At 52.1% G+C, this 24,050-nt stretch overlaps 1 protein-coding gene across 1 annotated transcript in view; it reads left to right on the forward strand.

Moving 5' to 3' along the window:
* The window catches only part of RIMS4 (regulating synaptic membrane exocytosis 4), a 48,087-nt gene that overhangs the window by 20,755 nt on the left and 3,282 nt on the right, over positions 1-24,050 (forward strand). Inside the window, exons 2-5 of the mRNA XM_054573701.1 lie at positions 12,796-12,931; positions 22,004-22,116; positions 22,414-22,515; positions 23,115-23,254. Coding sequence (XP_054429676.1) covers positions 12,796-12,931; positions 22,004-22,116; positions 22,414-22,515; positions 23,115-23,254 — 491 coding nt within the window. The remainder of the gene's footprint in view (positions 1-12,795; positions 12,932-22,003; positions 22,117-22,413; positions 22,516-23,114; positions 23,255-24,050) is intronic.

The raw sequence follows: 24,050 nt of genomic DNA on the forward strand, positions 1-24,050 counted from the left end.
TTGCCTCTTCTCGGTTGGAGCTTCAGGAGGGCACCTTGTCTCCCTTATTTTGTTTGCTGCTCTAGCTCCAGCGCCTAGAACAGTACTTAACATATAGAAGGTGCTCAAGAAAAGGCGTGGTGGGGGACTGAGGGAATGAATGAATCTCACTGGGTCTGAGGTAGGCTCCTGCAGGACCTGAAACTCCAGAAGAGGTCTCATGTAATTTTTTTTAATCCACACATATACCCTGGACCCTCCTCTGTGCCAGGCCAGGCCTCAGGTTTTGGAGAGGGAAAGGTGAGCGAGAGCGCCCCAGCTCCTGAGGAGCCCACAGGCAAGGGAGTGACCGCAGTGCATTGTCTTCCAAGCATTTGCTGGGTCGTAGCTACAAAGTTGTGGCCATCCTGTTTGTGGTCTTTCTTCTACCCAGCCTGGAAGGGGTCTGTGGACAAAGACCCCCATCAGTCTTGCTCGATGTTATGACCTCAGCACTAATAGAAGGTCCGGTACATCTATGTGGGCTGGACGTGTGAATAAATAGCTACAGGTGTAGCGGGTACATAGGGACTGGCAGAGCGTCTGGTTGTACCAAGGAGGGGCACCGGCCAGCCTGGGGAACGGTGGGGCAGAGCCATGGAAGGATTCGCACTCGAGGCGAGGTGAGGGGCCTCCCTCCCGTCCTTTGGAAGCGTGCCTTGACTCTCGCTTGGCCAACAATGGAGCAACTTGGGAACAGAGGGAGGGTGGTGGCTTCCCCTCCTACAGGAGGCTGGGTGGCCTGCGGCGGCCCTTCTATATTTCAATTTCTGCCTGAGCCTCTGTCCTTGGAGTTAAAAATAGCCAAGCATGGCAGCACAAGGACATGCGGTCTTCTCTGCCATGAAGCAGGGATTCTGCTACCTGGTCGCAAAGGGGGCTGCAGGGCGGCAGGTTTGAGAGGCCAGCCGCTTAAAGAATGATGCCTCCCTGCCCCCTTGAGGAGAAGCACAGTCTTCTCTTTGGCCCCGCCTGGGATGACTCTGAATGAGCTACGGAATGTCACAGCTTGAAGGGCCCTCCAGGCCCGGGACCTTGGCAGACATCGCCAATTAATTAAGCCGCCTCACCCCCTTTCCTGGGACCATGACAGGAGTCACCAATCAATCACGGCCCCCTTTTCTGCCAAGTCTAGATGGTCTAAGAATTCTTCACATGGGATATTTTAGGTAACAGCTACCAGAGGTGACAAAAATAAGAAGACGTATTTATCATCAGCATCTAGTCCAGTCCCCTCACGGCGGGGAAACTAAAGCTCAGAGTGGGGCAGAAACTTGTCTGATGTCACACAGGAAGTCCATGGCGAAGCAGGGACTGGACCCAGGAGCCCTAACTCTTAGATGCAGCTCCCCTACCCCACACCCCTCTGTTCTCTACTGCATCCTCTCTCCCATGAGAATGCTACAAAAGAAAGGTTTTTAACCCATGGACTGCAAGCCTCAACGTTGTATGCAACACATTGTGTGTATATGTGCCAGGCAGCTTTCTAAGGAAAGAGAGAATAGCTTTCATCAGCACGTCGAGAGGATCCTCGCACAACCCAGAAAGGTGAAGAAACCGGGAAGAGAGCGAGGGAGTGACACGGGCGGAAGTCTTGCTGCTCAGTGTGGGCCACAGACCAGCAGCAGCGGCCTCACCGAGGAGTTGTGAGAAACGCAGAATCTCAAACCCACCTGCACCTCCTGAATCTGAATTTTCATAAGACCCCTGAGTGATTCATTTGCACATTCAAGTTTGAGAAGCACAAGAGCTGGAATTTGGAAGCCTAAGCAGGCTTTGGTTTCCTGGATGGGTACAGGGTACCTGCTGAGTGCCAGGCACCTTTGCCAGTCATGTCCCTGCCCTCATTTGAGGACCTGGAAAGAAACTGAGGCTCCTTAGCCAAGACAGGGCCCAGCTGCTCTGCAGCTCTGCCAAAGCTAGATCAAGGGAGGTCTTTGTTTCAGCTGTTTGCAAATAAAGGGCTGAACTTCTATCCAAGCAGTATGAAAACCCAGCCTGCATTAGGTAGGTGTGCAGAGAGGTTCCTGCCTGGAAAGCCTCAGCGGGCACCCTGGGCCGCCCTCCTGCAGAGTGGGGCAGAAAGAGACTGGATTTTAAGCGGTCATGGGATCTGCATGAGCTGAGCAGGAGCAACAGGGGATGCGCACTTGAGGCCGGCTTAGCCGGTGCCGAGAGCAGCTCATCCTGGGTGGGTCTCCTCCGGTGAGTGCTAGTGTGCCATGGTTCTAGCTGGTCCCAACTGGTCTCAGCTGAATAGGGGTCAAGAGCAGGGTCTAGGAGATGAAATGGTTATATACGTATACCTATATATGCACTTTATGGAGATAGAATTACATAGCCCGCAATTCACCTCTTTAAAATGTATGACTCAGCAGGTTTTAGTATATTCAGTTGTGTACTCATCACCACAATTGTAGAACATTTTCATCACCTTCAAAGGAAACCCTTGCACTCATTAGTAGTCACTTTTAAGTCCTCCCCTTAGCGCAGGCCCTGGCAACCCCTCGCCTGCCTTCTATCTCTATGGTTTTGCCTATTCTGGATATTTTATCTAAAGGGTCATAGAATATGTAGTGTTTTGTGACTGGGTTCTTTCATATTGCTTCTTTTCAAGGTTTATCTATGTCGTAGCATTTATCAGCACTTCAGTCCTTTTTGTGGCTGAACAATATTCCGTTATCTAGATAGACTGCATTTTGTTTGGTCATCAGCTCATGAACGTGTGGATTGTTTGCACTTTTTGACTGTTAGGAATCACGCTGCTGTGAGCCTTTGTGTTCAGCTCTTCGTATGGAGTGGATGGATTTGTTTTGCATTCCGCCTCCCCACCACTTACCAGTGGTGGGACCGGGAGCAACCTGCTTCTGTCCTCAGAGCCTCCGTTTCTGAGAGTTTCTGGGAACTGGGGACACTGCTCTCTAGCTCAGAGTAGGTAGGTGACACTACTTGTTGATAATGGCGGTTATAATTTACTGAGTGACTTTATCTTGATCACGACAGTCACTACGCGTATATTACATCATTGAGTTCAGCCCCACAAGGGACACAAGAGGATTTATTTAACACAATTAATGTGCCATAATGGGCTAACATGCTTCCTTGTTATAGCAAATCATTTGGTAGTTTGATGCATTCTCTTTTCAATGTGTGTGCAGGGGGAGAGAACTCCGCCCCCCTATACTTTTGGCTTCTTCACTTTATTAGGGGGCCTATTTCTTATCTTTGCTTTTGTACTTACAAAAAGTTTAAAAATATACATGGAGCAAAGTGCAGTAGCTGGAAGAGTTCTGGCTCCATGATCCCTGTTTTCCCCCTGCCCTGAGAACTACGTGTCCCAGATACGGCTGGCTCCTTCATCCCGAAAATAATTCATGGAATAGAGCCACAGCTGACTCACAAAGGATGGTTAATACAAGCAAGAACTAAACCTTTATTCCTTAAGCCACTGAGATTTGGGGGTCACTTGTTACTGCAGCATAACCTAATGAGGGCTGACGAATACAGTTAATCCTTACAATAATATGTGAGGTGGGTGTTATTATTATTATTATTTCTCTTTTCTGAGGGAATTGAGGCTCAGAGAAGTTCAGTAACTTTCTTTAGTTGACTGAGGAAGCAGCAGAGGGATGCTTCGAGCCCCAAACCCGGTTATTCTGGCTCCAGAGCTCGTCCTCTTAAGAAGATGGAAGTGTGTGGGCTGTGTTTGGGGAATGACGAGTGATCCAGTGTAGATGGAACACCTGGATGTGCACGGTGTCAGGCTTGTAGTATAGGTTTGGGGCACATTGTGAAAGCCTTGAATGCTGTGCCCAAGAGCCTACCTTTGGCCCACAACCCGATTTCTTCCAGAGCTTGTTCAGAAGCATGTGGGGACTGTAAACTGTCTTTCTTCCAATGAGTGCTGAGATGCCCCTTCTTCGGAGGTCTCCCCATGCCGGCTGGAATAGAGGGAGTGACCTTCCCGTGACCTTCCCTGCGAGGTGTTGGACCGCCCCCTCCCCCAAATGCATTTACTCTGCATTCAGAGCACTTCATCCTCAGTTTATATTTTGATTCCACATTTTTGCCTTCTCCCTACATGTTTTGCACTTATTAGTAAAGCTCTCAGTTGTAAACTTCCAGAAGGTAGTACTTGCTTCTACAATAAAATCCTATGATGATTTTATTTGCAATCAATTTTAATTCAGTATTGAAATAATTCTACTCACAACCCAAACCCTCTCTATTTCCAATGCTGTATTTACTCCTATTATTACTCTTATAATACTGTGTATATTCTGCCCTTGAACCATACTGTGTTGTAATTATAACACCTTGTGTTATAATTGCCCCTTTACTTGCCTGTCTCCCGGCAGGCTGGGAGTTTCAGCAAAGTCTGGGTTTAATTCATCTGTGTTATGAGACTCCAGCACAGGCCCTGAATAGGCACTTAGTAAGAGTTTGTTGAAGGAATGATAATTACTTATCTGTTTCATCTCCCGTGCCCCTCCACTAACTATAAGCTCCCGAAAGACAATGACTGTGTCTTATTAGAATCCCTAATGCCAAGAAAAGCATGGACTAGGGAATGAGCTCTGTAAATGTCTACTTTATTGGGTAAGTGAGAATACATTTCATTCCAGGGGCAGAGTTACAAAGTATGTGCTGCTCATATACATTATTACCCAGTTGATCCTGTCAAAATCTGCAGATTCTCCTTGCCTAGTATACTTAAATCTTTATCACAGGCTCTTTGCCTCCCTTGCTCCCACCCATTTAATTTTTGTGTCTTTATGATCTCTTCCTTTTTATCCTTCAAATCATCTTGGAAGAAGGTCTGAGGAATTCACCACCCCTGCCCCCTTCCTTAGTGTAAAGCAGCCAAAAGGGCAAACTGTAATCTGTTCTGCTCTGAACCAAGATCATGCTCCCACTTAGCAACTTTGCCACCTTGGGCAGGCTCATTGACCTCCCTGTGTTCTCTTCTGAAAATGGAAACAATAGTGGTTGTGAGGATTAAATGAAGTAATGTGAGTTGAGTACCTATCATAGGCCCTGGTTGAGCTCAGTAAGTGGGAGTTCCCGTCCATGTGGAATGGTGGACTTTGAGGCATCCGCAAGCCAGTGGAAAGGAATTGTGTTTTTATAACAAGCATAGGTCGGGGTTGCCTAGTTATTTTGGGATCTCCGCTCCCTGTGAACTTCCACCTTTGCCCCAGGCAAGCCCAGGCCTCTGCTCCTGGTCAGCACCACGGACAGTTCCCCCTCCCTCCAGCTGGCTGTATGGTTACTGAGCTGCATAGTGTCTAGGCTACGCCCTGGCTGGTGTGGCTCAGTGGATTGAGTGCTGGCCTGTGAACTAAGGGGTCACTGGTTTGATTCCCAGTCAGGGCACATACCTGGGTAGCGAGCGAGGTCCCCAGTTGGGGACACATGGGAGGAAACAACACATTGATGTTTCTCTTCCTCTCTTTCTCACTCCCTTACCCAGATAAATAAATAAAATCTTTTTAAAAAATAGTGTCTAAGCTGCATTCAATCACAAGTCATAGCTTTATTGTATATACACCCCAAGAGAAATAAAACATGTCAGAATTTGCCTCCAAGTTACCATCCAGTTGTCATTCATATCTGAATTTTAGAGGTGTTGAAAAACATGTATGTCTTAGAATCTATGAAATGGTAATAAATTATGAGAGATAATATCAGTGAGCAGTTGGCCATTGATCTTTGAACAGGTTAGTTATTATAGCCAGCATTTATTGAATGTCTCCTGTGTTCCGCTCCTTTTTTAGTCCTTTCTCTCCTGCCCTGGGTGCGGTCTGCCCTCTGTGTGTTTATTTAACAAATATTACTGTTGGGGAAGATAGACAGTTAATTAACTGCTTCCCCACCATCCTTCTTCCCACAGCATTCCAGGCCTGACCCTCGTTTCCTCAGAGCTTTGCTTCCTGCTGAAGGATAATCTAACATGTTAACCTTTTCAGTCCACGTTATGCTTAGCCCATTGAGAAAGCATTACAGATGCAGAGCCTATGACCTAACAATTTCACTCCTAGGTGTGTGCCCAGGAGAAATGTGCACCGATGGTCACCAAAAGACACGTACAAGAATGTGTTTGACAGAGCTATTTGTAATATCCCAAAATTGGAAACTACCCAAATGCTCATCAACAGTGGAAAGGGTGGGCAATGCCGGGTGCTGTTCTCTGTGCTGAATCAAAGTATAGGCGGAATGGGCTTACACTCTAAACATCAACTAGGTGGACTGGGGACTGTGTTTCAAGATGTAGTGAAAGAGAGACCCCAAAAGAGCTGAAAATAAAGGGCCCCTGGGATCAAGGAGTTTGATTAGGGAAGTCTTGGTGGAAGAGATGGCATTTGAATTCTGCGGTAGAATAAAGTGAGTTAATGATCCAGTAAAACCATGGTATTGGAGCCAGAAAGACCTGGGCTTGCATTTCAGCTCTGCCATTCGTAGCTGCGTGTCCCCCTGGGGAGGCTGCTTATCCTCCTTGATCATTTTCCTCCCCCGCAAAATTGGGTAGTAGTTAACTCATGACTTATTGTGAGAATCAAATGAGATGATGCCTATGTAGAACACTTGGCATAGCACCTGGCAAAATAGTTACAATAAATTTAATAATAGCCGTCTTTGTTGACACCTTACTGAGTACCACCACCCACCCAGGATGTCGTGAGGATTAAATGTTATTGTATTATTACATTACCTTATTGTTATGTTTAATCCTCACAAAAACCCTAAGAGTTTGATGAGGGCCCAATAATTTATAAGTATTATTTAAAGCTTAACTCTGGAGGATGGTTAGAATTTCCATAGGGAAGGTGAGGGAGTGAGGAAAGTAAAGGAGAGAAAACCAGGATGTGGGAGTTGTTGAGGATGTACGTGAGCGGCGAGGCTCCTCGCTGGGCTGTGGTGTGGAGGCTGAGGGGAGACCAGGCGCAGATGGGGAGGGGACCAGGTAATAGTGAGGGGTTTAGGTAACGAAGAGTCACCATGGGCAGGCTCATTGACCTCCCTGTGTTCTCTTCTGAAAATGGAGACAATAGTGGTTGTAAGGATTACATGAAGTAATGTGAGTTGAGCACCTGTCATAGGCGCTGGTTGAGATCAGTAAGTGGGAGTTCCCGTCTGTGTGGAACGGTGGACTCTGAGGCATCAGCAGGCCAGTGCAAAAGTGGATTCTGCCTCTTGGGAGCAAAAATTGAACCTACTTTGGCAGGCGGTGTGGAGCCATTTTAAGGTTTTAAACAGGATTATGGGGTGATTGAAGGTGTGATTTACTTATGAATTTGTATTTTACCTTCATTTACAGCATAGAATTTGTACATTATCTGCAAGGGGCATAGAAGCACAGAAAAGAGAAAATTTTCCCAGTGTTCTGGTTGGAGTGTAAATTAGTACAATTCCTTTGGAAAATTATTCAGCGATGCCTGGTAAAGCTGAACAATTGCCTGTCCTGTGACCCAGGAATTCTACCCCGAGGTCTATTTCTAAGAGACTTGGGTGCAAATGTTCACCAGGCCATACACTAAAGTAGTTATAACAGCATTATTTTTAATAGCCCCAAACTGGAAAAAAAATCAAATGCCTATAGACAGTACATAAATAGATCGCGGTATATTCAGCAGTGAAATATTACCTACCTGTGGCAATAAGCCATTTACAACTATATATGGACGTATGGATGGATCTCGTACAGTCCACATAATATTGAGCAGAAGCACCCCTCACCCCACAAAGAAGGCCATGCTCTGTGTCTAAAGTTCAAAACCAGGCAAAACTAATATCTGGTGTTAGAGATCAGAATAGCAGCTACCCTTGCAGAGAAAGATAGAGACTGGAAGGCGGCAGAAGTGGGCTTTGGGGACCCTCTGAATTAGAAAAGCTCTGATTCTTCCCCTGGGTGCTGGTTACGTGGGCATGTTTAGTTTGTGGAAATTCATCAAGCTGTCCACTTAAGGTTTGTGCACTTCTGTCTGTACATCTTATATTTAAATGAAAAGGTTATAAAGTGATCTTCCACATATGTCCTCTAAAAATCTTTCTTTTTTTAAGTATATTTTATTGGTTATGGTATTACAGTTGTCCCATTTTTTCCCCTTTCTCCCCCTCTGCCCTGCACCCCCCTCCCCTCAGCATTTCCCCCACCCTTAGTTCATGTCCGTGGTTGTACATATCTGTTCTTTGGCTTCTCCATTTCCTACACTATTTTTACCCTCCCCCTGTCTATTTTGTACCTACCATTTATGCTTCTTATTCCCTGTACCTTTTCCCCCATCCTCCCCCGACCCCCTCCTTGCTGATACCCTCCATGACATCACCATGTGATTCTGTTGCTGTTCTAGTTGTTTGCTTAGGTTCTTTAAGGTTCAGTTGTTGAGAGTTGTGAGTTTGTTGTCATTTAAAAACCTTTCTCCCTACAGTTATTCCCCATTAACAGTCTGGTTCATGTCCTCCCAGATTTTTCTGTGTCTGTGAACAAAGATAAAGATGAAGATAGAGCTCTATAGCTTTACAAAAACAGTATAATGTTTTATATACCATCCCACAGGATGTTTCTTTTTAGCTTAGTACATTGATGCATTCTTCCTATGTTACTGTATATGTGGATCTAGATGGTTCTTTTTTAACAGTTGCTCAGTATTTTGCTGTGGGATGTGTCATTTTGTAAACTGGTCCCCTGTTGATGGACAGTTAATTCCATCATTTCATTGGTGTAAATGATACTGTGGGAAACCTCTTCATGCATATCTTTGTGTACTTTTGTGACTATTCATGTGGAATAGTTAGTAGGGGTGGACTATCTTGGTCTGAAGTGATAAATTAGGATAGTTAATCTGTTAATGGCTTATTTGGTAGGTTGGAAGCGGGAGGACCAGGTAGGAGGCTGTTAAAATAGTTTAGACTTGAGGTAATGAGGGGGGTTGGGTGTGAAAGGGATAAGAAGGGAGAGATATAAGAGATATGAAGGGCAAAGGCTTTATATGACTTGGCATTGATGGGAGAGGGGGGAAGTCAGAGAGGTCCTGGGATTCTGAGCCTAGGTGACTGCGAAGCTTGGGCACACAAGTCAGAAGGCGTTGAGTGGGGAATGTGGGACCAGGTGTGGGTTCAGTTTCGGTCAGCTTGCGTTCAGGGCGCCTTGCTCACCATCCAGGCGGTGACGTCCAGAGTGCAGCTGGCAATACTGCTCTTGGCGGAGTTAAAGGCTACAGACTGAGGTACGGGGTTCACATAAGGTGGTCCTCATGCTGCTGCAAGGGAATGAAATCAGCAAGGGGACAGTCCAGAGGAGACGCAGAATCCAGCATCCAGGGAATCCAGCATCCCAAATCCGGCAGCCGTGGTCAGAGAGACAGAGGAAACCTGCTAGAATCCACACTCTCAGAGGACAAAGGGGGAGGGGTCTGCGGTGGCTGTGGTTCAAAGGATGAACTGATCAGTAGCCTGTGTCCGTCCCCCTCCCTCTGGCCCCTGCAGTGGGTGTTTCCATTGCATCTTGTACTTGCTCCTCAAGGCACTTAACACACTTGCGATTCGTCCACATGGTCACCTGTGTAACGTCTGCCTCCCTTTCTGAACTGTAAGCTCCATGGAGGCAGGGACCGCGCCGCTCCTGCTCGGCGTCCCCAGCATCAGACACGGTGTTTGGCACACAGTGGTGTTGGTTCCCTAAGTGCCCGTGAGTTTGCCGCGCCTCCAGGACTCCGGCCGTCCACACGCTCCCTCCCTGGCAACGCCACGCACAATGCTCTGCACAAGTGGGGAGAGGAGGGACTTAGGGCCTCGCTGGAGAATGTTCAAGCCACACAGTTTTGAGTTTTGGGTGCAGCAAGTGTGAGTGGGTGGCCAAAACTAGGTCACTCGAACTCCATTTATTTGTGTATCACAGTGGCCATACCCAGAGTTCAAGCGACGCCGCTCCAGGCCTCTGCAGTGGAGCATTGTAACCGTGGAGGATGAAGCCTCTCTTCGCAGGGGAGACCAGGCTTAGAAGTGCATTTAGCATCTTCACGGGGGCTTTCCACCGAACGGGAAGGCACTCGCTAGATGTTTCTTGGGTGAATGAAAGCGCCACCCTTCAGAAGCTGGGGGCTGAGCGGAGGCCCTGGTGCGTGGCTGTGGTCGGAGCAGTCCTCGCACTGGTGTAGCAAGCCGTGTGAACGAGTGGCGGCGTGGAAGCGACGCCGCAAGAGAGGGGAGTGCGTGGTCGGTGGTGTGGTGGGAGAGGCTGTTCTCCAAAGAAATGTGTTGGTTGAAGGGGGAGGTGGAAGAAGTGAAGCCTTGAGCAGACTTGCAGAAGGAGTGGAAAGAACCGGAAGATGGAGAGGTGGCAGATTCAAGGTCCGGAGAGGACACGGGGTGGGAGGAGGTAGGATGGGGAGAACAGATGGCACATGGGTCTTGGCAAGGAGAGGGCCACCCCTCCCTCTCAGAGAGGAGGGGAGAGTCCAGGGCAGGTTGAGAGGTCTGAGGGTGGTGACATCTGGAAGTGAGAATGGACAGGTGGGAGAAAGGTCATCTGGCGGGACAGAGAGGGGCTCTGGGGCACAGCACCGGGAAGGCACCGGGACAGTCACCTGGGGGGCTGTTGCAGCTGCATGAGCAACAGATGGCCCGTGGACAGGTTAGATGTTGGACCTCTTTGGTGTGGTTGGGTACAACTGTGGTCCCCAGCTGGGGACTCATGAGGTGGGGAAGGTGGCATGTCGAGGGAACACACAAGACATTGGCTTGGGCACATGTGGGGAGTGCAGGAGGTCTTTCCCCGCAGTGGCTGTGGTTACTTTTGTTTGGCATCTACTATGTGCCAGGCAGTGTGGTAAACGTTCTGTCATTTAACTGTCTCGAGAGCTCCGTGGGGTAGAAGCTACCCGACCTGCCCAAGGACAGCGTGCCCGTGACCGCGCCTAGGCCGCTGATTGAAAAGCCAGGCTCTCCTGTGTGGTGGCTCACAGCTGCTCTGGGGCCCAAACAGGGCAGTGGGTGTGTAGGGGCTCAGATGCGAAGCCCGCCTCTCCAAACCGCCTCCCGAGCCCCTCGGGGACTGAGTTATTGTCATGCTTCAGTCCTGCTCTTTTCCAAGAGACAGGTGTCAGACCCTGGTGGGGGGTGGTGAGCGGAGGGAGTCTCCAGCAGAGGGCTCAGAGGGGAGGTAGAAATCGCAGGCAGGGGTCCGGTGTTTTGTCCCCGGCCACATGGCTGTGCTTGTGGGTGTGTGTGAGCGGAGGACGGACGTCCCTGTGCCTGGAAGTCTCGTTCTGAGTGAGCATGTGTGCGTTTCGGGACCTTTCTCTGGCCTCTGTGCCTGTTCTACACAGAGAAACAGAAATGTTGTGGGGCCGGAGGGGAGAGGGGAGTGGCGCTGCAGGTGCAAATTAGTGAAAGAACAAATGGTGGAATGAAGGGAACATAGACACGAGGACACGCACGGTTCCCCATGTGTCAGGGTGACCCGCACAGGAATGCACGGTGTCAGTTTTCCCACGCGCTCTCTTGAGCGGGTTGGCGTATCCCTCATATGTGGAGGTACGACGAGGTCCTCCGGGGGTCAAAGCCTGGCTCTCTCCCTGTCCGACTCCACAGGCGTGAACGCATCCCTTCGCCTCTGTGCCTCGGATCTCAGTGTTAAAGCAGGGACCGCAGGAGCATCCACCTCGGGGGGCTGGGGACAGTTAGGACGGTGCTCAGGGCAGGCTCGCCATCACCCAGCAGGTTTTAACTGAACCCCCACTGTGGCTGGACCTGTCCTCGGCCCAGGGGCTTCAGCCGTGAACGAAACAAAACTCCGCGTCCTTACGGAGTTTACCTTCTTTGTGCAGAAAGGTGATCAATAAACGAAGACTGCACCATGCGTCGGGGGCGGTGAGTTAGGGAGAAAGACGCAGCCACAGCGGCGCCACAGGGCCGGGGGTGGGGAGGGCGGGCCAGGGCATGGCCAAGGAAGGTCTTCGACAGGAGATAGGATGGTGCGTGACCCGGAGTAGAAGCAATGGATTGAGCTGCTGTGGGGAGGGGTCGTCCAAAGGGAGGGAATAGCAAGGGCAGAGGCCCATTGGTCTTCATAAAACCTTTGTTCTCCCACTTTACAGTTGGGGAGACGGAGGTACAGAGAGGCTGAGTAATTTGCCCAGAGCCTCACAGCCGATGAGAAAGAGATCCAAGATTTGAACCTGGGCAGTCTGGTTTCAGAGCCAATGGTCTAAATCAGTGGTTCTCAACTGGGGGTGACTTTTGCCCCAGGGGATGTTGGGCAGTGTCCGGAGACATTTCTGATGGGTGCAGGAGGTCGGAGGGTGCTTCTAGCACTTACTGGGTGGAGGCCAGGGATACCGTTTGGCCTTTACAGTGCGCAGGGTACCCCCGACCATGAAGCCCCATCCAAACTGCCAGCTGTGCTGGGGTCGAGAAACCCTGCAAAGCACTTGACAAGACTATGACACATAGTAGGTGCTCAGTAAGTGACAGCTGAAAAGGAGAAAGGATTTGGAGAAGGTTGCAGAGGAGAAGTGAGTTCAGTCCAAAGGGGAGAAGCAGTCCATGTAGCTGAATCCATCAGCTGAGAGAACAGTTTTCTGGGTGGGTGTGAAGGACAGGCTGCCCCAGGGCCGGTCGCGCAGGTGAGGCGGGGTAGGAGGAGGTTGATGGATTGGAGGTGGGGGCCGAAGCCGGGCAGCCACCAGCCCCTGAAATGCTAACCAGATGTCTTGCCTCTCTCTCCCCTCCCACCCTGTCTCTCTCCTCACCTCTCTTGGCCTCTTGGCCAAGAAGGGGACAGCCGGAGGCTGAAGGGGATCCAGAGGAGCACAGAGACGGGCCTGGCGGTGGAGATGCCCAGCCGGACGCTGCGCCAGGCCAGCCACGAGTCCATCGAGGACAGCATGAACAGCTACGGCTCCGAGGGCAAGTGAGTGTGGAGCCCGGCCTGGCCCTCAGCCCTCCCCGGCATTGGGGGGAGGACTCTGCCTGGGCCAGGGGCGGGGGGGGGGGCGGCGTTGGCTGCAGGCCCCTGGGCCGTCCCATCTCCAGAAGAGAGATGACAAAGCCCGGAAGCGCTGAGGAAGGGTGAGGCTAGCCTGACTCAGGTGCCTAGATCTGAATCCCGGCTCCACCACTCACTCACTAGCTGTGTGACCTTGGTCAGGTCATCTGTCTGTGCCTCAGCTTCCTTATCTGTAAAAGGAGGATAAACACTAACCTCATAGGGTGTCATCAAGACTAAATGGACTCATTTTTATAAAAGGCATAGCACAGGGCTTGGCCTGCTCCTTGGCTGCCCCCCATTTCGGGCCCTGCTGTGCAGCTGGGGGCTCCTGCTGGCGGAAAGCCGTCCCATCCCCAGCCCCTCCTAAACCCGGCATCCCTGGCCGCTGTGAGTGGCCTCGCCTTGGCAGATGCTGCCGTCCCACCCACCTCCTCGGGAGACTTTCCGGAGGGCGAGAGGAGGAGGAGGAGAGGCGGAAGGGAACAAATGTTTTCTTTAACCTGAGAAACTGGCAAAGCAGCAAAACTTGCAGGAAGATATTCTGGGCATCTGAGCAGCAGTGGGTCCCTGCTGAGCTGCAGGGGGTCAGGAGATTTGGGTCCTAGTCCTGGCTCTGCCACTGACCCCGAGGGGCCTTGGACTCGTTCCTTGGCCTGTCCAGGCTTCAGAAGGCCAGCAAACATCTCATCTGTTGGTTTCCAGGTGGCTTGGAGGACCAGGTCGTGGGAGGGCAGTGTGGTGCAGTGAGCAGCAACGGGAAATCAAACCCATATTCCCGTTTTATATATAGCACAGGAAATGAAGGCTCGGAGATGCCACACAACTTTCTCCAAGGGGAGCAGCGTAGGAAGGAAATAAAGTTGTTGTGAAGATTAAATGAGTCAATATATGTGAAAGCACTTAGAATAGTGACTGGCACGGAGCAAGTGCTGTTGTTACTCACTATGATGACTGGTGTTTGTTGTTGCCTTAGCCGCCAGTGTTTCAGCGTTTTGCTCCTTGAGGTCAGTTGCATCCTCATGGTCACAGGGCGCGCCCTAAATACAATCGCGTCTGTGAAGTGCTCAGCACAGAGTAAGCACAAGATAAGCGCTGGCTTCACAATTATTAAAAGGCTCCAGGTGAGGGAGGATGGGGTGGGTTGGAGGGTGCAGGGTCCAGTAGAAGGCAGAGTCTTGCCCTCCTGAGAGGGGCTGAGCTCAGCCAGGTGCTACCCCACCCCATCCAACACCTGGGTGAAGAAGGGAAGGTGAAGGGACAGGGGGGGACCGTGAGCTGTGGTTGGCATCCTCCTTGTTCTGGAGGTATTTTGGGCACTGGCAGGACCCAGATGCCAGGCCCTGAGACAGGAGGGGGTGTGACCGTCCTCCTCCTGGGCTTCTGCCAGCCCAGCTGAGGCGTGCGGGGAGCCAGCCTGCTTGAGCAGCCCCCGCCAGCCTGCAGCCCTGGGCGCTTCTAGGCCTTTCTGCCCCGGGCACTGGACCACTGGGCATGAATGTTCCCGCAAGTGGGCACTGGGGTGCTCCCATGTGCATTTTATTTCAAGAAATGGGATTGGATGCCAACAGCGCACCAGACACTTGGGTGGGTCACCTTGGGGGACCCTACCCTCTTCTGACGAAGCAACTATCAATGGTGAGAGCTGCAAAGGATAGGCATGGAGAAGTTGGGAAATGTTGCGTCCTACCCAGGTCTTGGGGCTGGGGACTGGGTGCCTATGGGCTGGATCATTCTGTCCGTGAAGGCCCCTGAGCTCCAGGTGACACTGCACCAGGTTGGAGTGGCTTCAGCCCTTGCTGTTCGGGGTGTGGTCCACAGCCCAGCGGCGCTGGCATCCTGCAGGAGCCTGGCGGAAACGCAGCATCTCAGGCTCCATCCCAGGCCCACTGACTCAGTCTGCATTTTAGCAGCGACCCCAGGAGGTTCGTGCACACATTATGGTTGGGCGGCCCTGGCTAACTGTAGTGGTTTCCAGAGCTCACGCTCACCGAGCTCTGACTGTGTGCAGACGCTGTGCTACGTGCTTTGACACGTGTTCACTCATTTAATTCTCAGAGCAACTGGGTGCTCTGGACTGCTATGATCCCCATTCTACAGACAGGAAAATGGAAGCCAAGAGAGGTCCATTAACTTGCCCAAGGTCACACAGCCAGCCAGTGGCTTCAAATGCGGAGATTCAAATCCAGGCCTTTGGAATCAGCCCTTAACCCTTACACTGGACTCTTTCCCCCATTTAATGGCTGCGTCTATTTCTGGAGGTAGCTGATTCCAGGAGGGTTTGATGGCTAACTTCTGCCACCAAGGGCCCTGAGTGTTCTCTCCATAGGCCCCAGTATGTGGGCTTTCTTTCCCTGAGCCCCTTTGTGTCTGCCTGAAAACTGGGGTTCTGAACGTCAAGGATGGAAGCGGACTGCTGTGGGTCTGGCAGCCAGCCAAGCTCCCCCCACCAGGGGGCTCATCACCCCCAGACAAAGGGTGGAGGTGAAGCCCCCTGAAAAAGGACTATGAGGACAGTATCTCCCTGGAGAATCTTGAGATACCGCCTGGGGACCGTCTGCTTTGGCGTGGCTTCCTCAGAACCCGACCTGAGACACACATTTGAATGTAGGTCGGTCATGGGAGGTGACTGCCATGGCGGAGGGGCACGGGAGGGATATGGGGCCGGGGAGGCATCCCGTAACATGTGCCTTGAGAGGCCAGCTGCCACTGTGGGCGAGCAGAGCTTCGTCCTGATAGGGGCTCGGAGCCAGGGCGGAGCATGGGCCTGAGAGTCATCCCCCGGGAGGCGAGGGAGCTGAGGGACTTACACTCCGACTCATCAGTTACTGGGGAGCGGCTGCCCCAGTTACCCCTCCTGCTCTTCCTGCACCACAGAGGGCTCTGGGGGGCTGAGAGATTCCTCGGGAGCCAGAGGGAACGCATGTGCTGGCAGTTAGAAGTCAATGCGAGGCGGTGAGGGTCGGTTCAGGGGGGTATGAGGGGTGGGTCCCGCAGAGGCTGTTCCCCCGTCCGTCCGAGTGCACGGCACCGCATCCCGCTGCCCAAATCAGAAACTCAGGGTTCTCCCCGACGCCCCCCACCTCTCAAATTCCAGATTCATCCACTCTGGGCTCTACTCCTTCATTCCTAATTATCTCTTGACTCCATCCATTTCTCCCCATTTCTGCACCTTTAGTAGAGCTGCCTATCGCTCCGGCCTGGATCCCTGTGAGTGCCCATAGTCTGCCGCTCAGCCGTTACTGCCTCTGCCAGCCCCTCCCCGTGCCCAGCCCCGTGCCTCTGCCCCAGCGCCCTGAGCCTCTCACACTTCCCGTCTCACTGCCAGCTCTTTCTTCCGTGGCTCCCTACCCCTGGCACTTCCTTGGCTGCCCTGCTCCCGCCACATCCTCTGACTCATTCCTCCTTCCTCTTAGACCTCAGCTAAGAACTGGCACGTAAGCTTTATCTCATGTGCCAGCTCCAGTTAATTGATAATGGCTCTCTGGTGCGTTGTGTTGAGAAGGATTCTGGAGCCCAGACCAAGCTTGGCAGGAGCGTTGAGGTTGATTAGCAATGTCTGCCCTGGGCGTGGGCAGGGGACATGGGGCGGCACGGTCTCCCATTCCTCTGACTGAGTCAGGAGTTTCCAGTTCATTCTTCCACCATCACAGAACCCTCCACACTGTAGTAGTTGTCACGTGTGTGTGTCTGTCTGTCCCACTGGACACTGGGGCCTGGCCCACAGATGATGCTCTGGAAACTTCATTGAATAATGGGTAGGCACCGGGAGCAGGAGCGTGTACAAATCCTGCTTCTCCCCGCTCCTTCCCAGTCTCCTTCATGGCACAGAATCGAGGCCTCAGCATCCTCTCTGTAACCCGATGCTCTCAGAGCAGCTGCCAGCACCCCTCCTGTCCCTTCCCTCTGCTCCTTGTTGTCCCAAGGTGTCTGGGTCATCATCATCCAGCTCCCTCTGTGTCCGGGTCACTGTGCGCAGAGCCCTAGAAAGCAGAGTGTGAGCCGATGGCAGGGCCACCTGGGCACCTAAGCCCAGGAACTCATTCTTCCAATGGCTGTTGGCTCATCACCAAAAGCCCAGGAGGCTGGATGGGTGGCCAGGCCCCTTTACACTTGCCCACCTCTGCTGTCTGCACAGTCATCGTGCCCAAAGGGCAGACCGGGGCTGGCCGTGGCTGTGGGCTAGGAGGCGGGTCTGGGGGTGGGTTATAAACACTAGTATGTATATTTGACTGCCAGAGTCTGTCCCGTTCCAAGTTCATCTCAGTTAATATTTACAACAGGATCGAGGGGGTGTCCTATCATTATTTATTCCTACTTCACCAGAAAGGAAACCCAGGCTCTGAGAGGTGAAGAGTGTGCCTTCACAACCAGTGAGGGGGAGTTAGGATTCAAATCCAGGCCTGCCTGACCCCAGAGCTTGAACTGCAAATCCCTGTGCTCTGTGCTGGGCAAGGCTATGGTCTCTTCAGGGCACATAGAGGCAGTATAGCAGACTGGTTAAGAAGATGAACTCTAGACCAGACTCCCAGTGTTCAAACCCCAGGTCTGCCACTTAGTAGCAGGGTGATCTTGATTGGGTTACTGGACATTTTTGTGCCTTGGTTTCCCCTTCTGTAAAATGGGTATTGGTAAGAAGTACCTAGCTTTCATGGAGTTGTTACTGCAGATGAGAATTAAATGAGTTAACGTTGATAACCTAGTACTATGAGTGCTCGGCTCATGGTAAGTTTTTGATAAAATAAATCAAACCCCTGGCCTCGTGTCCGTGAGCCACACTGTTATGGCAGGTGAGAAGGGGCAGGTTTGGAAACGTCTTAAAGGCTGGAGAAGCTGGAGTCAGGATTGTGCGATGCTCTGTATCCTGCCGTGTAGTCAATGCTGCTACAGCGCTTGTTTTGAAAAGTCAATTTATTCCAACCGGAGAGAAGTATTAGGGAATCATTTGAGCACAGTGCACATTTTACCTTTACTCAGGTACGACTTCCTCCACGAGAAGCTCTAAGTGAACACAGAAAACTGGGACCCACACAGGAGCGCCCAGGCACACACAGCCCCGAACAGGGCCTGCACCCTCCGCTCCCGTGGGTCCCCCGCACCGCTGTGTTACCCCCTCCTGTCCCATTGCAAAAGCCCCCCTGCCCCTCACTGCCCCTGCGAGCAGTCAGTCCCAGGCTGCAGTCTTTCTTCAGGTCATCTTCAAGGTAAAGCGCCATACTTACTGTAGTACTTATGCATTTCCTAACCAGTTAATATGTGTAAGACTGCTACCATTTTTACCATGTCTCTGCCTGTCTTCTTTTTTTGGATGTGATACTGACGTAGCATTTGGGTATTGGGCGCCCCCCCCTTCCCCATAAGCTCTGTGATTTTTTTGCAGGAGCTCGCTCGCACACTCAGTAGTTTTTAGGAATGTATGTTTCATGTTACAGCAGCACTGGCTGTATGGTAGGCTCAGCAAGCCGGCGGGACGGTGGATGGCGGCTGGCTGGGTGGGGCAGGCGGGGACGGACGGACAGGGAGACCATAAACCCCTAAAGCCTTTCTGAACCACACGACCCATAATCACCACAAGGGCTGAGCAGCCTTTTAATTTCAGATGCAATTGGGACAGATGATCCGTCTGGAAGAGAGAATAGAGTCGAACCCCCAATAACCCAATTACCTCTTTAACCATGGAGAGCGTGGAGAATCCAGGGCCAAACTGAGCTGGAAGGTTAATAATAAAAGACAAATGGGCTTCAGCTCCTGAAACAAAAGTAACAGGATTTGAAATGCAGATAATCTCATTTGACCAGTAACACAAAATAAAAGGCCGGCGGAACACGGGTTGTAATCCTGTTTCCGGCCCCCGTGTGGCATGTGCCCCTGGGAGGACCCCCCTACTGCAGCCCCCACCCCTTCCACCCCTGGCCCGGGCTTGGTCTCACACCCAGAGGCTGCACTTCCTAACAGGTCTGCAGTCAGAAACTCCAGGAAAACGCCAAAGAGGGAGAAGAGGCTTCCCAAGCTGGGTAACAGGCCACGGTATCACAATCCTTAATTCGTTCAGCAAATACTGTGTGCTTGGTCCTCTGCCGGGAGCCTCGCCTGCGTTGTCTCACCGCCTCTCTCCAACAACTCAGCAAGGCAATTACGGTTTATTCCCATTTTTTATATGAGGAAACAGCAGCTCAGAGAGGGTACAAAACCTACCGCAGGTTGCACAGCACTGGAATCCAAGGTCTGCATTATGCCAAAGTCCAGTCTTACCCACCATGTTTTCCCAGCGTGGGACCCGCTGAAGGGTTCGGCAGTGAACATTTACTGCGTTCCTGCAGCGTATGAGGCATGGTCTGTGTAGTGGCAGGTGTGTGGTAATAATTCAGCAAGCTCTTTCCTACCCATTTGCAAATGGATCCAATTGAGCAGGGATTTTTGGATACATTTAAAACGGATACAGCACCAGCACCCTCCACGGGAATGGTCGCACACTGTCTGTGAGGTAGGTGTGGTCTTATTGCCCAAGAAAACGATTCAAGTGCGGAGACACCCACAGCTCGCCAGTGGTTGACTGTGAGGAGTAGAAGCAGCTCTGACTTTGTATCCGCTGCTTTTCGTCCTACTCCCGAGAGTAGGTGGCGTGGGGTCTCTGATGCAGTTGGGCCTCTGGCCAGCGGGGACTGGCCGCCGCTGTATTCTTCCTTCCTCCAGCTCCACGGAGGATGTGATAACCCATTCAGGGTTTCTGGGGCACCTGCCTGGTCCCTTGGCAGCCAGCAAGGCACCCTGGAATGGGAAATCAGGCAGCCGCCCAGATATTATAAACAATTACTGCTAATTACCAGGCCTGCCAGTTCCCCATTGTCTGCTCACAATCCTACCAGGAACTGAGGAGCAGACAATGACGATGTTGGAGGAAACTTTCAATTTCACGCTGTAGAAGGCCAGCTCTGCTTGGGAGGCTGGGCCCCTTCAGTGACTTGGAATTCAAGAGGCGCCAGCATTCTGGGGGCTTCTGGAGCCCCTGGACCTCTTTCCCCAAGTGGCCAGGAGGACGGTGTGGAAAAGAGGGGCATGGAGGGAAGGCCATGTCGGCAGTCCCGGCGAGCGACTTGGGGCCTTGGCTGTGGTGCTGTTAATTAAGGGTCCTTGGGTTCGCAAGAATAATGGGTGCTCCTTTCTATCCCCAGACACTGAAGGTATTTTTCCTGCAGTTTCTCTCTGATGCTGTTGCATAATTGTTGAGCTGAGAGACTCGGGAGCCCGGCTGCTTGGATTCAAATGCCACTCTGCGTCAGCCTTGATTGGGCCTTCCCTTGCAGGCAGCGGGAACATATGCTCCCCTCTGGGACCTGGAGGGCCGCTGGAGCTGAGTCTCACAGGTTCACTTCACAAGACTCCAGGCAGCCTTTGCGGCAAAGCATCGTGCCCCGTACTCAGCCCCACCCAGTGGGGAGGATGGCACAAGCCCCCTCTGCGCTCAGATTCCCAGGCCCGGCTGGGGTTTCCTGTTATCCTGCAGCCCCGCCAGCCCCACTCGGGGACCCAGGCCTTCCTCGAGGGTTTTCCCTCCTCCCAGCCCTCTTCCCTCCCACCCTGACCTCCTCTGCTCTCCCAGGCTGGCGCTGTTTGTTTGCCTCTTTATTCGGAGGCAGGGCAGCACCTAGTTTTCACCTGTTCTCCTACGTCTGTTTCTTTCTAGATGTGAAGCCCAAAAGCCAAGAATCTGACTGTCTTGTTCCCTGGCTACTACCTGGATGGGGAAAGGGTGACAGGGTGGGAGGAAATCAGGAAAATGAGAAGCACAAAGGCTAAAACGTCAAATTATTATCCTGCCAGTGACTGCTGATAACCTAAGTAAAAACAGAATTTATTAGGATGATGCTGGGGTGTCTCACGTGACTGAGGGAGAGCTGAGTGGCCAGGACTGGGTAGTTAGTAGTTTGAGGCTCTTTGTGAGGGTAGGCCGTTCACATGGCTGAGACCTGGGAGGTGGGAAGCTTCTTATTCCCATTTGGGAAAGAGAAAACTAACTAAAAATTGGCTTAAGCAAAATATATTATTGTAATTGTTGTTGTTGACTTGTGTAACTCAAGAAAATAAAATGAAGATCTTGCTTGCTTCAGGCAGAGCTTGATCCAGAAGCTCACACGATGCCACCAGTTCGAGGGCTTTATTCATGGACTCCAGGTGGTTGTAAGGTAGCTAGCTGCTGGAGGCTCCAGTCTGTTTCAGGTCCAAGTCTGGTAGGGAAAAAGGTGCTTCTCACTCCTGCAGGTCGAAGAAAGCTTCCCAGCCAGAGTCCTGTGGGCTGAGTTGAGCCGATCTTTGAGCTGCTCACGACCAAGGGAAGGATTGGCCAGGCTGAGCTCACACCAGCCTGTGGAGCCAGGTCTGCTCCTGTCCGTAGGAATCAATCGCTTGGGGAAGGGATGCCCCAAAGGAGATTTGAGATCTTGTTCCCAAAGGAGCAGGGCAGACATTTGACAGCCCACAGCAGCAACAAATGCAGGCGTCCACGGTTGAGCCACAGGTCCCATGCATCTCAAACTGTCTGGTGCAGATGACTCTTCTGGGGATCATGTCAAAAGGCAGATTCTGATTCAGCAGCTGGGGGTGGAGCGGAGAGCTGTGCTCTTTCTGATTAGCTCTCAGCTGATGCTGGTCTCTGGACCGTGCTTTGAGTACCACGGCATTAAACCATAGGAGCCAGGCACTGACGAGCATTATCTCCCGAGATTCCTACAACCACCCAAGCGGCAGGTGTCACCTGGCCCATTTCATGAAGGTGGCACCTAAGGCTCAGCAAGGAGAGGGAGGGAGATGGTACAGGAGATGCCAGGGCCGTGGAGACGGGAAGGAGAGGGAGACAGGACGTAGGTCTGCCTGAGGCTGGTGATGGATGTGGACAGAATCCTCGCGGCATGAGGGGCGTTCTGGAGTTGACCGTGTGAGTCATCTGAGTGCTCGGTCTGCCCCTGAGAACATTTGTTTTTATCTCGTCCTTTCTTACAGCCTTAACTATGGGGGAGTCTGCTTGGCATCGGACGCGCAGTTCAGTGACTTCCTGGGCAGCATGGGGCCGGCGCAGTTTGTGGGCCGCCAGACCCTGGCCACCACACCGATGGGTGAGTGCCCCAAGGCCTGTTCTAGAGAAGGGGCCTGCGGGAAGCCCTGTGTCTCCCCCTTCTTCCCCTCAGTCTCGGCTGCATCCCCTGAGCACCCAGCTTGGAGCCTGGTCCGTACCTGCCAAGCCCTCAGTGGAGCCGAGGCATGTGCTGTGGGAGGTGGTTCTGGTCTTACTTTGGACCAGTCTTATTTGGGACCAGGGGCAGGGGATTTTATCCTAAGCAGAGAGGAGTATCTGAGTCCTTGACTGAGCTTAGAAGCCACTTCACAGTCTCATCTGTTGAGGTCTCTTTCAGGGGATGTGGAGATTGGCTTGCAGGAGCGGAATGGTCAGCTCGAAGTGGACATCATCCAGGCTCGGGGACTGACGGCCAAGCCAGGCTCCAAGACACTGCCAGGTGCGGGGTGCCCTCCCCCTGCAAGGCGGGGTGGAGGTTGGGGAGCACGTCTGGAGGGATATCTGTGTTTAGAAGAGAGAAAATTGAGACCCACCGTGGAGGACTCCTTTGTTCCAACTCTAGTGACTCACAAAGAACTGGTGATTCAGGGTTCATTCTGGGGACTCAGTAGAGATTGTCAGCTGACCTTGTCAGCCTCCTCGGCTGGACTGAGCTCCCGGAGGGCAGGCACCGTTTATCCTGTTTATGCTTATTCCCCAGTGCCTGGCAGGGGGCTTGGCATGCAGTGGGCGATCAGAAGACATTTGTTCAGTGAATGGGTAGCAATGAGTGTATAAGCCAGGGAAGGGTTGGGTGAGTCAGAGACAGAAGGGAAACAGGTGAGTACAGAGTGAGCAAGGCAAGGGGGCAGGCTTGCAGGACCACCTGAGGGGGTGGTGTAAGTCCCGCCAGCCCTGGCTGTGCCCCACCACACTCCCACTACTTGGCTCAGTCCCGTTGTCTCCTCCCCAGGCCCCAGGGGGGCACTTTGAGCCCAGCAGTGGTGGGCAACCATTTGAGCCCCACACTAGAGCTCACCTGCCGGCCTCTGTCCTCAGCGGCCTACATCAAGGCCTACCTGCTGGAGAATGGCGTCTGCATTGCCAAGAAGAAGACCAAAGTTGCTCGCAAGTCACTGGACCCATTGTATAACCAGGTGCTGCTGTTTCCTGAGAGTCCCCAGGGCAAAGTCCTGCAGGTGAGGGGGGGTGTATGTGTGTGCGCGCATGCACGTGCATCCGTGCCTGCACCTGCAGTATTGGGGAAGAGGGAGGCGCCCCTGGGGAGGGCCTCCCCTGAGAAAGTAGAGTGCCGTATTGATCAGAGCTCTACAGCTTGCTGTGCAACCTTGAACAAGTTTCTTTCAGAGCCTCAGTTTCTTCATCTGTAAAATGAGGACACTAATAGCACCCACTGATAACAGTGACAGTAACAGTGAAATATGTGCCTTGTGCAAGAAAAGTATTTGCAAGTTTGGCCTATAGTGAGTGCTCTACAAATGGCTTCCGTCATCATCATCATTGTCGTCATCGTAATTGTCATCGTCGTCAACCTCTGGAGGCCAGGACCTTGTCCTGAGGCACAGTGATAATAAACTGGGAGCCTTTTAGCACCCAGACAGGTGTTTGGTCCTTCTGCCATTAGGAGAATCCCAGTGGTGACTCAGACCTGGAGCCAGAAACAGCTGCCCGTTGTGGGCACAGGCAAGACCCACGTCAGGTGCCTGCAGAAGCCATGTGCCTGGTCTCTCTCGGAGCTGCCTTTTGGGCACTTCTGGCTTGTACCTACTTTCTTGCTCCTCGCCCAGGCAGGCAGAGCCAGTGAGGGTGGGGCCGAGGTGTTACGAATTGCCCAGGCAGTGGGGCTTTTGCTAAATTGGGGAGCCGGGGTCCTGTCTAGGACAGAGTTTGTCATCCTGTGGATTGAGACCCACCATTGAGTTGTGAAATCAGTTTAGCTGGTCTCAACAATTGCTTTTCAGTGGAACAGGTAGG

Source organism: Pteronotus mesoamericanus, unplaced genomic scaffold (genome assembly GCF_021234165.1).
Source record: "Pteronotus mesoamericanus isolate MK-2021 breed Mesoamerican mustached bat unplaced genomic scaffold, CSHL_Meso_final contig_25, whole genome shotgun sequence".
NCBI lineage: Eukaryota > Metazoa > Chordata > Mammalia > Chiroptera > Mormoopidae > Pteronotus > Pteronotus mesoamericanus.